Here is a 14,217-nt window from a genome sequence, read left to right on the forward strand (position 1 = left end):
CCATACCTTTCTCAGCTCACCCAGGGGTCTACTTTTGCTCACTCTCTTCCAGCCACTCTGGCTAATTCGATATTCTTGGTACCCGCCAGCACATTCCTGCCTCAGGGCATCTGTACTTATGCCACTTGCTGTCCCCTCTGCCTGACTTCCTCTCTCCCTTCTTTCAGGTTTCTTCAACTGTCAACTTCTTCTGGAGGCCTTCCCTGACCACCCTCCCCAGCACAACATACCCCCTTTTCCGACTTATCTTTCTTCATAGCACTTAACATCTGCTCTGTCTCTGATTATTTATTTCATATAGAGTGTGCCCTTGCTCACCAGACATAAGCCTCCTGAGGGCAGGGATCGTTATATGTTTTGATTTTGGCTCCATACCCAATACCTACAATTGTCCCAAGAACAGAGTAAATGCTTACTAAATATTCATTGAATAAATAAGTTTTTACAAATAATGAAAGGAAGTAAGAGAAAGGTGAAACCTTTCAGTATGAACAATAGCTGGAAAGTATAGAAATGGAAGTATTTCTAATCTAGTGTGACTCGATTGGAGACATTCTGGAAATGTCAGAGCTGGAATGTCAGAGCTGGAAATTTAGGTTACCTTATGTAAACAATGAAATATGGTTGTTATGGGCTGAAATGTGTACCCCCTGCCAAAATTCACATGTTGAAATCCTAGCCCTTAGTACCTCAGAATGCGACTTTATTTGGAGATATGGCCTTTAAAGAGGTGATTACGTTAAAATGAGGCCATTAAGGCCATACTGGTAGCCTTAAACAATATGACTGGCATCCTTATGAGAAGAGAGATTTGGATGTGGACAGTTACAGAAGGAAGACAGTATGAAGACATGGAGAAGATGACGATGTACAAGCCAAGGAGAGAGGCCTCAGAAGAAGCCAATACTTCCAGCACCTTGATCTTGGACTTCTAGCTTCCAGAACTGTGAGAAAATAAATTTCTGTTGTTTAAGCCACCAGTCGGTGGAATTTTGTTATGGCAGCCCTAGCAAACTAATACAGTGATATATACCATTGTTAGAAATTTTGACTTTATCTCACAAGCCACTATAAAAATTTAGCAGAGATGGAGGTGAGCTGAGATGAGACCTGAGTTTTAGGAATCTTCTGAAATCTTGCATTTGTGGTAATATGGAGGAAGGATTAGAAAAGGGAAAAGACTCGAGCCATGGAGACTAACCGGGAAGTGTTTGCAACGGTTGGGATCTAGATCAAGCAGAAGGGAAGGAAGAGGCGAGAACAGAATTGGGGGAAGCATCAGAGACAAAATTGTTGGGACTTAGTGACATATTACAGGTAAGTGACAATTGACATCAATGCAAATTGAAATTTAGTAAAATATAGACATGCAAAGGAATTCAGGTAATAAAATTTACATGGGTTTCAGTGGTCTCATACTTGAGAAAATTTCTCAGTATGGAACCTAAAGACAGATTAAAGCAGCATTCATGCCGCTCAAGGTGTGAATAGTACTTGTTGAGAAAAGGGTCTGCAGAAAGAGCTGCAGACTACATCTCCTCCTTGGGGATAATATGCACATTAGCATATTAAGGAAGCTGGAAAGTTTTGCAATGAAGAAACCTCTTTAACTTTGTCCAAAAAAAAGGTATTCCCCACGTTTATTGATTATGGAACACTCTTTTTGTGTGTAAGGCATCTTTTAACCTCTCCTTCAACACAAATACTCTAGAAATTAGCACAGTTTGGAAAATAGTGGTGTATTCTGATGCACTAGAACAGTTCTAAAATAAACAGAGAAACTGTCTGGGTAATTTCTATTTCTAAGAGCAAAACTAGTCAACACTGTCCTAACAGATTGGCAGAATAAACTCATTAAAGGAGTATAGTTGGTTTTCCCATAGCCTAATTACTCCCAGATTAAAAAAGAAAATTCAATCTTTTGAAAGTAGCACGAATTCTTTCACACCCATAAAGGAAAATTACTCAGTGCTTGAAACAAAATAAAATGATAGTCTGGTGACTTAAAGGGAAAGTGTAGCTCAAATTCAGAAATCTGGGAGCAATTTTTAACCAGGGTTCTTTGACACTAGAGCACTTATGGTCTAAATTTTCCCATTTTCCATCAGTTTCTGGGATCCACGGTGCCCCTGCACTGTGACTCACATGCAATGCGCACGTAGGCCTTCCGGCTCTTGGTGGTACCCGCCGAGCTCCAGGCTACACACTGGCACCAGTAATCTTCAGGCCCAAAGAGTTCTTCCACTTGCTGGCGTGAAATCTCAATGCTTACTTCCCGGACAATGAGACCTGCCAAGGCAAAGGAAGATTTAAGTCAGGAGAAGACTTGTATTAACAAAACACCATACATATATTTTTCCTCCAGTGATCCTTCTTGATGCCATAGACCAACGTCCTAGATATTGCCTCTTATCTCCTCTGATTTTCCTCTGGATCCAGTTACTTGTCCACACTTTTTTCATTCTCTTATTTGCTATTTCAAATCTCTGGATTCACCAGATAATGAAAGTGGACTTGGTCTATCACTCCACAGAATTACACCTTTCCCGTTATAGCATAACATTCACCCTCCACCAAGGTATCTTCCTCTGTGTATTGAAACAGTAACTTGAATTTAACATCTTCTAAGGATTCTATCTTAATTATACAGGTTGTGAGTAAGATACCCATATGCTGTACATAGCTTTACAATAACTAAGTCTACCTAATTCTTTACATGAAATGAGAGAGAATGACCAAAAAACTATAATCATAAGTATATAAATCGTCAATATATATATATTTATATGCACAAATATGTGTATCAGTTTTTATTATATGACCTAGTCCTTTATAAATATGTGGTGGTTTTTTAAAACTAAGTCATTTTAAACATCTTTGTTTATTTATTTATTTTTTTTTTGCGGTACGCGATACGCGGGCCTCTCACTGTTGTGGCCTCTCCCGCTACGGAGCACAGGCTCCGGACGCGCAGGCTCAGCAGCCATGGCTCATGGGCCCAGCCGCTCCGCGGCATGTGGGATCTTCCCGGACCGGGGCACGAACCCGTGTCCCCTGCATCGGCAGGTGGACTCTCAACCACTGAGCCACCAGGGAAGCCCAGCTTTGTTTATTATTAAGGTACATTGTTTTTCTTAAAAGAAATACTAGCCTTAGTTAACAAACCTCTGCTGTTCTATCCAAAGAATGTATGACTTTAAGGTTTTCATGAGTAATATTTTGAAAGCCAAGTGTTTCTCTATAATAACAATGTAACCAAAATCCTGTTAAAAATAAAGTGGCTTCTAGTTAAAATGCTCAAATAACTGGAATTTATTTCACAGTATTATGTAATCCTAAAATAACAAAAATTGAACTAAGAATCTGGGATTATCATTTTAGGGGTATTCATCCTGCAGTATGCCTCTTTGCACGAGCAAGAAGGATTATCTGAACAATATATGTGGGCAACTGCCAGTTCTCTTGCACATACTTCCAGCATGGAGTGTCTATTGAGAGAACTGGCAGGGGCACCATTTAGGGAGTAGGAGAATTTGCTCTGGGTCAAGCATGAGCACAGTAAGAAAAGTTAAATGTATTACTCTGTAATGTTTATTCATTCATTCATTCACCAAATATCTACTGAGTATCACTTATGTAGAACATATTGCACTAGGTACTTGTGAAACCCTGATGAGTAAAATAGTCATTGCCCTCAATGAACTTTTATTTTGGGGAGGAGGATACATAAAAGGCTCCAGCATGATTTCGGTTGATTAAATCCTATGGGGAGATGGACAGGGCACATGGGAAGAAGTAGGAAAGGGAAGGAGGAGACTGAGAACCCAGGAGAAGACAACTGAGCACTGGACACAGAGAATACTAGCATGAGATGAAACTAGAGACAAGAAAGGGACCACTTTATATACATTCTTGTAAACCTGCAGTTCTCCAAGTATGGCCCACAAAACAGCTTTATCAACATCACTTGGGAACTTGTTGAAAATGCAAATTCCTGGGCCCCACTCCAGACTCAGTGAACAAGAAAAATTGAGAGTTCGGCCCAGCAATATTTTAACAAGCCCTCCAAGAATTCTGATGCATGCTACAGTTTGAGAACCACTGTTGTACACCATATTTAGGATCTGGGCTTTCTTTCTGAGAACCAAGTGTTTTAAGCAAGAAGATGACATAATCAGATGAGAATTTTAAAATATACATATATAAATATATATATGATATATATGGTATAATGATATGTACAAGATATAAAGTTTAACTGGTTCCTAAAAGTTATGATATTTTAAAATGTTTGATCATGACTTCTTGGTATAAGTAACATGAAAGAGGTGTCATCTGGAGAGCCTAAAAAGGGGTATTCCAGTACTTACCCTAAAATCTAGGACATGTTCATACGGGTAAAAGCACTCAGGGAAATTAACAACCACCCAACGATAGTAGGTGCTGACCCACTGGAGGATAAACAATTCTTCCTGTCACAAGCTGACGGGAGTTGAGTCACAGAAACAACTAAGTCCTTAGGTCCACTTGTGAGTCCCTGAACTGCAATGAAGCCCAGGAAAGTGGGTTTGATAAGCCCAAGGCATGGCAAAATCCTGATGGGGCGACTCTATTTACAAAAGTTTATTAAGTATTATTTTAACATTTTGGAAATTAGTAACGTTTTTATGTTTATAGAGTGATTAGTTTAAAAAGAATTTTCAAGTAACTGGCATATCCCAGTCCCCCACCCTTCTATGAAAAGATTACTATATTATTTTAGCCAATGTCTAACCAATAAAACAAGTCTCCACAGTAAAAAACCAACTTATTAACAAATAACACTAATTTCCTTCCTTTCTCCTGGTGCTTGCTTGGGCCTTTCATTTTCCTGTCTCATTGTAATTGTTCTCATTTTTCTGATATCTAGAAATCTGTGCAAAGATGGGGCAGAGCCTTCCCTCCTCTCCTGCCTCCTTTCTTTTTACTCCACTCTCTGGTGTTTAATACTCTTGTCTGTTTTACTTGTTTATACCTTCTCTGTTCATGCAGAAAGTCAGTTACTGGAAACGAAACTCTTCCTCTAAAGGTTGCTGCAGTCACCAAAGGGCGGATAAACCTGCAGTATTTCCTTAGAACTATAATGGTTCTTTCCAAAATGTAGAGCAGCAACGAACGGGCTCAGGATAGTAAAACCGCATACAAATATTTTGTGTCCCAAGATGATAACTTCAGGTTTCATTCCCCGCCCGCCCCCCCCCCCCCACCACCTTTTACTTAAAGCAATTACAGGAAACCTAATTAAATGCTAGGAGAACTTCATGAGGGCCACTGTATCCTTTTGCCCTAAGAGGCTCATGGATGTTTCTACTGAGCACACGTCTAAATCCTTTTAAGAAGTCACAGACCCGCCTGCTACAGGGATTATTCATCATATGAATGTTCTAAATTGTGTGGCCCAGGCTCCCCATGGGCACAGGAGTCAAGCACACACCGATTTTTGTCTTCAGCTTCACAGATGCCCCATCCAGGAGGAGATGGATTAATTACAGCTCTGTACACTGGACCTGCCACATGCCCAAAGTTTACACTCCAACGTGTGGTCAACAACACCAGAACAAGAAAAAACTGGAGCATGAAGTTATCTAAACACTTACATTTTAGAATTCTCTAGACTTAGCGCATTATTCAGACTCTGAGTTACTCGGTTACATATCATCTTTTCATTACCATAGGTAAGTTCGTTACCTATGACATTTTGTTCATCAAACCAGAGGCTAGTGGTTTGGCTAAAAGTAGGTAATATCCTTTTTCTTTGAAAGTGCAATTTCCAATCTGCTTGAAGTCTTGAGATGGAAAAAGCAACCTGCCTTGAAATTTGAAATGCCATCAGCATTACTTCCAAGCAGGTTGCTTTGAAGAGCATTTGGGAACTTGAAATTGGTTTCAGGTTATTTAAGGGTGGGGGGAAATGCTTCGGTCTACAGGATTTACTCAAATACAAATGTGTATTTTCCATCCTGTCTGACAACGTCAAAGATTTCCCATCACTGTTCTTCCTTTAATAGCGGCATCTCAAGGATGCATGCTGTTTGAAGTTTGCAGTGATTTGCTTTTATAATAGGAATCGTTGTGGTTTGGGAGACAGAGTGCAGCAAAGTAATTAGCATACTTTACCAAGAAGTTTCATAATGAGCACGAACTTGTTAATAGGGAGTTTCACATGATTTTAGAAATTCAGATGCAAATGCCACCTTCTGATTGGATCTTTGTGAGGCTATACATAAATTTAGCAATAAAATCTGGTAATTGGCATTTATTCCTTATCTTTAGCATAAATTTAACTTCATAAGTCAAGCACCACAAATAATGTTTTTCTAGAGATTATTATAATGTGATCAAAAATCCATGATTAATCTTGTTGCATAATTATTTAAAACAATATCCAAATTCCCCCAGAAATGTAATCTGCAGTGCTGTCAACAAATATTAAAAGTCCACTAATGTCAAAAATTATGTTGTGCCAGAAATGTAAAGATGTATAAAATATCACATCCAGCCTTGTGCTATTCATTTATCATGTTTATTAGGTGATACTCAAAAATCATGCATTATCTTAAATATTTTTTAAATATGCTCATCAAATCTGCATCTTCTAATACCCCATGTATGTTTCACTAAAAAGCATCCTCACCTCATGTTAGACTTAAGTATTATGTGCACCTGAGTTGCATTTCTCATTCCTCCCAATTACTTTATCTTTCATACGCAAAGGGAAGTTTTGAGACACCATGTTGTGCAGACCTGGCAATTCTATTTCTTCCAGCACTCTCTCTATTGGGAGAAGAGCTGCAGAGGTGACTCTACCAAATCTCATTACAGTACATTCAAAGTTAGTACACAGATTGGTGGGAAATGCACAAAGCTGCAGGGAAGGATGTTCTGGAATATATTACATTTTATTGAATTAGTGTGGTCTCTTTTTCATGCTTTTTTCCAGAGCTTGACCCTATTAGTTTTCACTAATATCTAAAATATGAAACATATCAGCTCAAGATGTCTTAATATAAATTTAACCACACAAAATGCTATCATTGTTTAAAAGGATGTCATACCATAAATAAACTGATAGTTATTTTAGCAACTTATAACTCTTACTAAGATAATCAAAATATGAAAACTCAAAAGGTAGAACTTTATAATTAAGACATTGTTTTATGCCACATGAAGTCATTTGACAATCTTTAAAGTACATCAGGAAAAGAAGACACTGTAAACGCATAATTTACCAACTTCTCTCTGAAATGTTTTCCTTGAATTTTTAATATAATATTTAATATATAAACGGTCCATCTAATTAACTAAAATTATTTTGTGTAATTGGAAATTGCAACTTACCAGTGTATTTGATTTACTATGAGTATAATTCTGTTAAAGTTACGTTTACTATCTTTGTGATCAAGATGAATTTACCTAAAAGTCAAGGAATAACATGGCTGGGACTGAGTGGTTCAAGAGATTTGCTTGGAAGCATTTCATACCTAGGCCATTGACTTGATTACCTTTTATGTGATAGTTTCTAGTCACTTGGTTCTGGTTTGGCATTCTGTGTCCAGTGCGGATTTGTGTTTTGTTTTATTTTTGTTTTGTCTAGAGCTGAGAAAAAATTATTCATTGGATTATGTATCTGAAGTGGGAAGACATCTAGTGCTTCTAGAAAGCTATATGACAACCATAGATAAATGCAGTCTTCCCCCCGAAACTTGAAAATTTAATTGCAAGATTATATTAAAATAGAATGACAAATGATACTTACCCTGACAATGCTAACACTGTTTTTCCCTTTTCTTTTTAGGAGTGTCAGGTTTTAGATGTTACAGGAGAACCAGTGCTCCTACTTTTTATTTATTTATTTTTTTTCCTTTTGTGGTACGCAGGCCTCTCACTGTTGTGGCCTCTCCCGTTGCGGAGCACAGGCTCCGGACACGCAGGCTCAGCGGCCATGGCTCACGGGCCAGCCGCTCCGCGGCATGGGGATCTTCCCAGACCGGGGCACGAACCCGTGTCCCCTGCATCGGCAGGCGGACTCTCATCCACTGCGCCATCAGGGAAGCCCCCTACTTCTGATTTGACTTTCTAACCCCATCAAACCTAGGGCTGTAAGTATGAAGGATAATTGGAGTGGTGGGTATACGAAGTATTTTCTCTTACTTACAGAGTTGTATGAATGAGTTGACAGAAATTAATCTTACCAGCTTTGGTCCATCATGTAATTCCAATTCTTGACTTTGGTGATGAAAAACCTATTGAATCTCTGTTTCAAGAAGCCTTTCTGAGACCAAAATGGGAACTAAAATGCTTTCTGTAATTAATCTCTTCTCATATGTCAATGTTCTTTAGAATATAAAGAAGCTATTCTGTGAAAATATGATGATGGTAATGTGTTCAGTTTGGAAGGACACAAAGCACATTCCACTGAGAAAGCAAACATATTACTCATCTAAATAGTTTTCCTAAAACATCAAACATTATATATATTTGAATGCATATTCCAACATTTTTCTTTAAAAGTATAATTCTTAATCATTATTTAAGTCTAACTACATGCATTCCTTTCTGTTCCTATTTCATGTAATTTGTCAGTAATTTCAACAGAAGTAATTTTAACAAAATTTTAAAAAAAGATTCCTGTCAATAAGGGTGGGGAATAATAACACGTTATTGTAGATTAGTGAACTGTGGACTTATGAATTATAGACCTTACTATTACTTTTGTCCAGTCATTCATTCAATAGGTATTTGTTGAGACTCTACTATGTGCCACGCACTCTTCTACGTGCTGAGGATACAGTGGTAAAGAAGATAGATAAGGATTCTGTCCTCCTATGGGTTACATTCTATTGTGGCGCTTGCTCTTGAGCAACTGTTTCAGGCATAGTAGTTTCCAAGGTGGGCATAGAGATGAAATGCTTATGGATCCCTTTTTCAGAAGTTTACTGTCTGATACTAGAGATAAAAATAGTAGCTTACTGAGTAAAGGGGCTCTGTCATATGCACTGTATATCCATCAGTATAGTAACTGGCACAAATATTTGTCTAGTTAATGTAAGTTAAATGAATGAATGATTTGTTTGTTATAGCTATAATACAAAGTAGTGTTAAATCCAAGCTACAGGTAAATTTAATTGTAACTCAGAACAGTAAAGGTAACTAGTATTTATTGAACATCTACCATGGGTCTCAGTTAATCTGCATAATAATCCTTGGGATTGATATTGTTACACCTCTAATACAGGTAAGGCGTGGAGGTCAGAATTTAAACAATTGTTCACACAGCTAATAACTACTGAAATCAGGATTTAGATCCACATTTGTCTGAATCCAGTGTTCCTATTCCTTAAACTGTGTCTTAAAAAAGTGGGTTTTGCTCAAATAAGTTTGGGGATTTCTGCTTAATACAACTTTCTCTTAGAAACTCAGAGTGTCCATTAGTATACTGAAGACATTGGTCAGAAGTTCTGACATAAAGAAGTAGGTTTAATTCGGACTGCCACCATTCCCCCCAAATTTATTAAACCATAGAACCCTACAGTCAACATAAACACAGAACCCATTTCATCATGGCTTTCAATGAGGTTTTGTTTAGCATTCACCAGATGTTGATCTATTGAATAAAAGTAATCCATTGTTTGGAAAATTCTGAAAACCCCATAAAGAAAGCTATAGTGAAATTGCTTTAGAAGGAGAGATCACGGGAAACCTGGGGAATGGAATATTTGAGTTTTAAGCTGAAGCATGGTTTGGGTTTAAAAATTTAAAGAGGAATCAAAGACACTTGAGGAGAAGAGAACAGCAAGAAGCCAAAGGGCAGAGATGAAAAAGGATGGTGACCACTGTGCAGAGTAGTTTACATGAATTAAGTAAAGAAATAAGACCATGGAATTAGAAGAGAGATTCCTGGAGAGCCTTGCATGCAAGTTACAGAAGACTGTATTGTGGAGAAGGGAGCCTGTGAAAATTGTACAGTGGTGAAATGACATTTTTAAAAATGACATATCCTTTAGGAAGATTAATATGACTTTACTAGTAAGCAAAACTAATCTGATTTACTTAAATTGAATTTTACCAATTTTAATTTTAATTATCATTATAAATTTCTTTTCAGATCAATGATCTTACAACAAGTCATTAATCATAAGTGTTAAGAGCAATATTCTTGGTGACCCTCTGAAAAGAGTCTGATGATAAAAATCAGGTACATATATTCAGAATACTAATTACTCATACTGTCAGGCTTTTAGTTTTTTCTTATCCCAAATGATTTAGAAACAAGCATTAAGAGCCATCACCTCTGGAGTGACTGCCACTTACAACAGTTCATATGTAGGAGATTGGGGACAGCTACTGGTTTACCTTAAAAGCAATACATTTCATATTCCTTAAAAAAATTTTTAAGTCAAACTATAAATGCTCATTAAAAAAAAAATTCAAATCATCCAGACAATTATTATGACAACTGAGGGACTAGACAAATACTTGTCTAATACACAGCAACCCAGTGATTTATTTAGATAAGAGAATAAATTCCTGCTTTGTATATACTATCTGACTTCTGGAAAGTCTTAAATCCATCAAGCCCTGGTTTCCCAACTTGTAAAATAAAGTTAAGAATTTGTTCGTTCCATTGGTTTGTGAGGAAAGAAACGGAATAACACCTACAAAAGATCTTGAAATCTATAAAATTCCTTTTAAATATCCTATAAAATAGTAATTGAGAATAAAATTATATTCTGTTAACAAAATTACCATTGGAGGTACTAACATAGTTTTAAGGGAGGGGAAGGGGGGAAGAACACCCTGACTGGAAATTGTATTAGTCACATACCCAGATGAGAAAGACATGGCTGGTTTGGGAAATTTTCAACAGAGTTGGGAGAGTTCAGTATGGGTGGGGATGTGAACTGTCCAGGGCAATGCAGATGTGGCTATGATATTTAGAAATGAAATCTGAACAGCAGGAATAAGTTCTAGTGATTTGCCTTTAAGTTTCCTGTCCTTCAGCCAAATCACCCAGGACTTTACTCACCCCCTAGGTCCCTACTATATTAAAGCACAGATAGAGTAAAGCTACCCTGACGGGATGAGTGAAGAGTCTGCTGATTTCAGTAACGAAGAAGCTTGCACAGCTCACCCATTAGGAGTTCCTTACATCCCTATCCCAGTTCCCAGGTGAGGCAGGGACACAAAGCAACTGAATAGAAATAACTAACTAGGGTAGTTCTGACTAATTTGGGGCAGAATAAGCAAATTTCCATCGTTTAGAGAAGATTTAAAATTGATAAACACAATCACGTTTTCTAGAGTCTTTCTTCACTTTCCAACTAGGATGCGAGTTCCATCAGGGTAGAAATTTTTGTGTGTTACCTGATGTTGCTGTGGCCTAGAATAATACCTGGTACATATTGTAGGCATACAATAAATATTTGTTGAATTAATGAAAGAATATTTCACCCAGGACACTATGATATACTTATTTAAAAGATATGTGATTGTGTTCCCTTAGACTTTAGAGGAAAGGAACTTTCAGTCATGATGGCAGTTGTACCTCCTATCCTAGCCAGAAAGACATAATCAAACACAGCTCTGATTTAAATTTTGAACATGTTTGCTATTTGCACTAAGAACAGGGAACAAAAAGTGGAGTTATTGTAATGCTTTTTAGAGCCTCCAAAATTGTTGGGCCTCCAGTAATAGCTGAGTGAAAACAGATCAAGTATCAGTGAGAAGATCCTTTTTTCTTATCCTTTTAAAAAAGAATTCCAGTATGCGAGAATGACTCAATTTACAAGAAGGAAAAAATTTAACTTGTGAAATTCTAAGTAGAGATGAAAAATATGAGCAGTTCCTATTTTCAAGCCAGGAGTATGTACTGAACTCCTGCTGAAACAATTTTCAATTTGAACTTTATAGAGACTGAGAAATAACTATTTGTTCTGATATTTCCAAAATATTTTTATATATTCTGAGATCCCTGCCTCAAAATTTTCTTTTATTATTCCAAAGGGAAAGATGATTTAATAAAATAATGCAAATGAGTATAATGCACTTAAACTGTTTTTCCTTTTTTTAAATGCAGAGAATGTCTCTTTGACCTTCTGCTGATTCTAAGTTACATATACTTAGTTTTTGATAAACATAAGCTTTAGGTAGAATTCCAGAAGACAATACTGCTACATTATTTGCCAGTAAAACCTTATGTTTAATTCATCCTTGGCAATTAACTTAATTGAGAGTATGATCTTTGGAGAAGGACTTGGTTCAAATTCTAGTTCCTCAAATGACTAGATGTATGACCTTGGGAAAATTCCTCTATCTCACTAAATAGCACTTTCCTCAACAAGAAAATAGGATTTAAAATTCCTAACTCAATGGGTTATTTTAAGGATTAAATGAGGTGATACATGTAAAACTCTTAGCAGAGTAAGCCCTTAATATGATACTAACTAGCCTAACTAATGCGATTTCAGAAGCTAAAATAGTTTATGCCATGCTGTGTACTACACAATGCCCTTCATTTCAGAGCTTTACAAAATTAAAGTCTATGTTTCCATCACAGAAGTCTTCAGGGCAGCTATTTTCAGGCTACATCCTTCTTCAACCTACATCTTCTCAACCATGGCTACCAGGGTCTCCAAACAAGGAGAAGAGAGCACAGAGAGCTCACACCTGCTCTTAAAAGGCTTGGTTGTCTCTGAAGTTCAACATAGCTCACTCACAGCCCATGGGCTAGAAGAAATCACTTGGCCAAGCTGCACAGCAAGGAAGTGGGACTTGTCATATTCCTGTGTGCCCAGGAAGGAGAGAATACGACATAAATATTAAATGGCCTTCTACAATATAATTCAGTTTTCAAATATCTGAATGTGTGATTTTAACATTATGCCCCAAATGCTATAAAACAGTATAATTGGCTTATTATGTAAGAAAAATATTTTCAAATAGTGTACTTGCAGTTTTTCAAAATACTATTTCTAAAATAAATGTTGAAGAAATTGATGTGAAAATCTAGGTTATAATGTTTAGTTACTATTATAATTTTCTTTACAGTCCAACATCTTATTTTGATGTTTTCACAAGAGATAAGAAAACTAAAACTTGAAATAATGTACGAGTGATGCCTGATTCTGAATGTCGTGTGTAACTTGTAATGTCTTCACGTCCATTCTGCACCAGCACCACAAAGAAAAATTAAGAAGGAAAAATGATTGTTTCCCACCACGAGCTCCGATTTCCTGAGATATTTATGTAACTGTATAATACTGCCAACTGAACCAACAGCTTCAATCATGTGTCTGTTCTTATCTCCAGGTAAAGTTTTGTTCTTTTCCTTTCTTTTATAAATGTATTCCCTTCAAAGGATACATATCCTAGTGGATAGACAATCTCTATGGGAGAACGGGAAAGCTAGCTATTTAATATGTGCAGTTCAGTGTCATAAGGTGTGGAACCACAATAATTAATATTTTGTGATGATACACTAATAAAGATGACATTTGCATGATTAGCTGGGTTTTCAGAAAAAAATAGTAAAATGAAATCAATGGATAGGACTGTTCAGCCTGAGGGATAGATACAACATGCTGACAAACAAAACTGGGCTTCAGCATACAGTGGGTATGTTATACAGGCAGTACACATATGCACCAAATAATACTATGTGTATTTACATGCATATCATTCATCTAGTATTTTCTTTTCACTTCCAAGTTGGAATGCATTTACTTCTTACCCTACAAGCCCATTTAGTCACATTTCTGTCAGATCCCACTTGCATACGCAGTGTTGAATAAATCAGTGGTTAATAAATATCCTTGGAGGACTCCCCTGGTGGGGCAGTGGACACTGCAGGGGACACGGGTTCGAGCCCTGGTCCAGGAAGATCTCACATGCCGGGGAGCAACTAAAGCCCATGCGCCACAACTACTGAGCCTGCGTTCTAGAGCCCATGAGCCACAACTACGGAAGCCCGCAGGCCTAGAGCCCGTGCTCCGCAACAAGAGAAGCCACCGCAGTGAGAAGCCCGCGCACCACAACGAAGACCAAACGCAGCCAGAAATATAATTAATTAATTAATTAAAATAAATAAATAAATGTCCTTGGAAATATGTTTAGAGATAAATAGTGAACTGCTGTATCTCATCTTAAATGTATATTTTTACTATCAGAATCTTAAAAGAA

General features: G+C 37.2%; 1 protein-coding gene across 2 annotated transcripts in view; it reads right to left on the reverse strand.

Moving 5' to 3' along the window:
• The window catches only part of UNC5C (unc-5 netrin receptor C), a gene marked incomplete at its 5' end in the record, with an annotated part of 395,086 nt that overhangs the window by 128,829 nt on the left and 252,040 nt on the right, over positions 1–14,217 (reverse strand). For both annotated transcript variants that reach the window (XM_082653166.1, XM_082653165.1), the window contains one exon: positions 2,146–2,289. In XM_082653166.1, the coding sequence (XP_082509292.1) occupies positions 2,146–2,289 (144 nt within the window). The remainder of the gene's footprint in view (positions 1–2,145; positions 2,290–14,217) is intronic.

The sequence above is a fragment of the Grampus griseus genome (assembly GCF_964374135.1).
Source record: "Grampus griseus genome assembly, chromosome: 4".
NCBI lineage: Eukaryota > Metazoa > Chordata > Mammalia > Artiodactyla > Delphinidae > Grampus > Grampus griseus.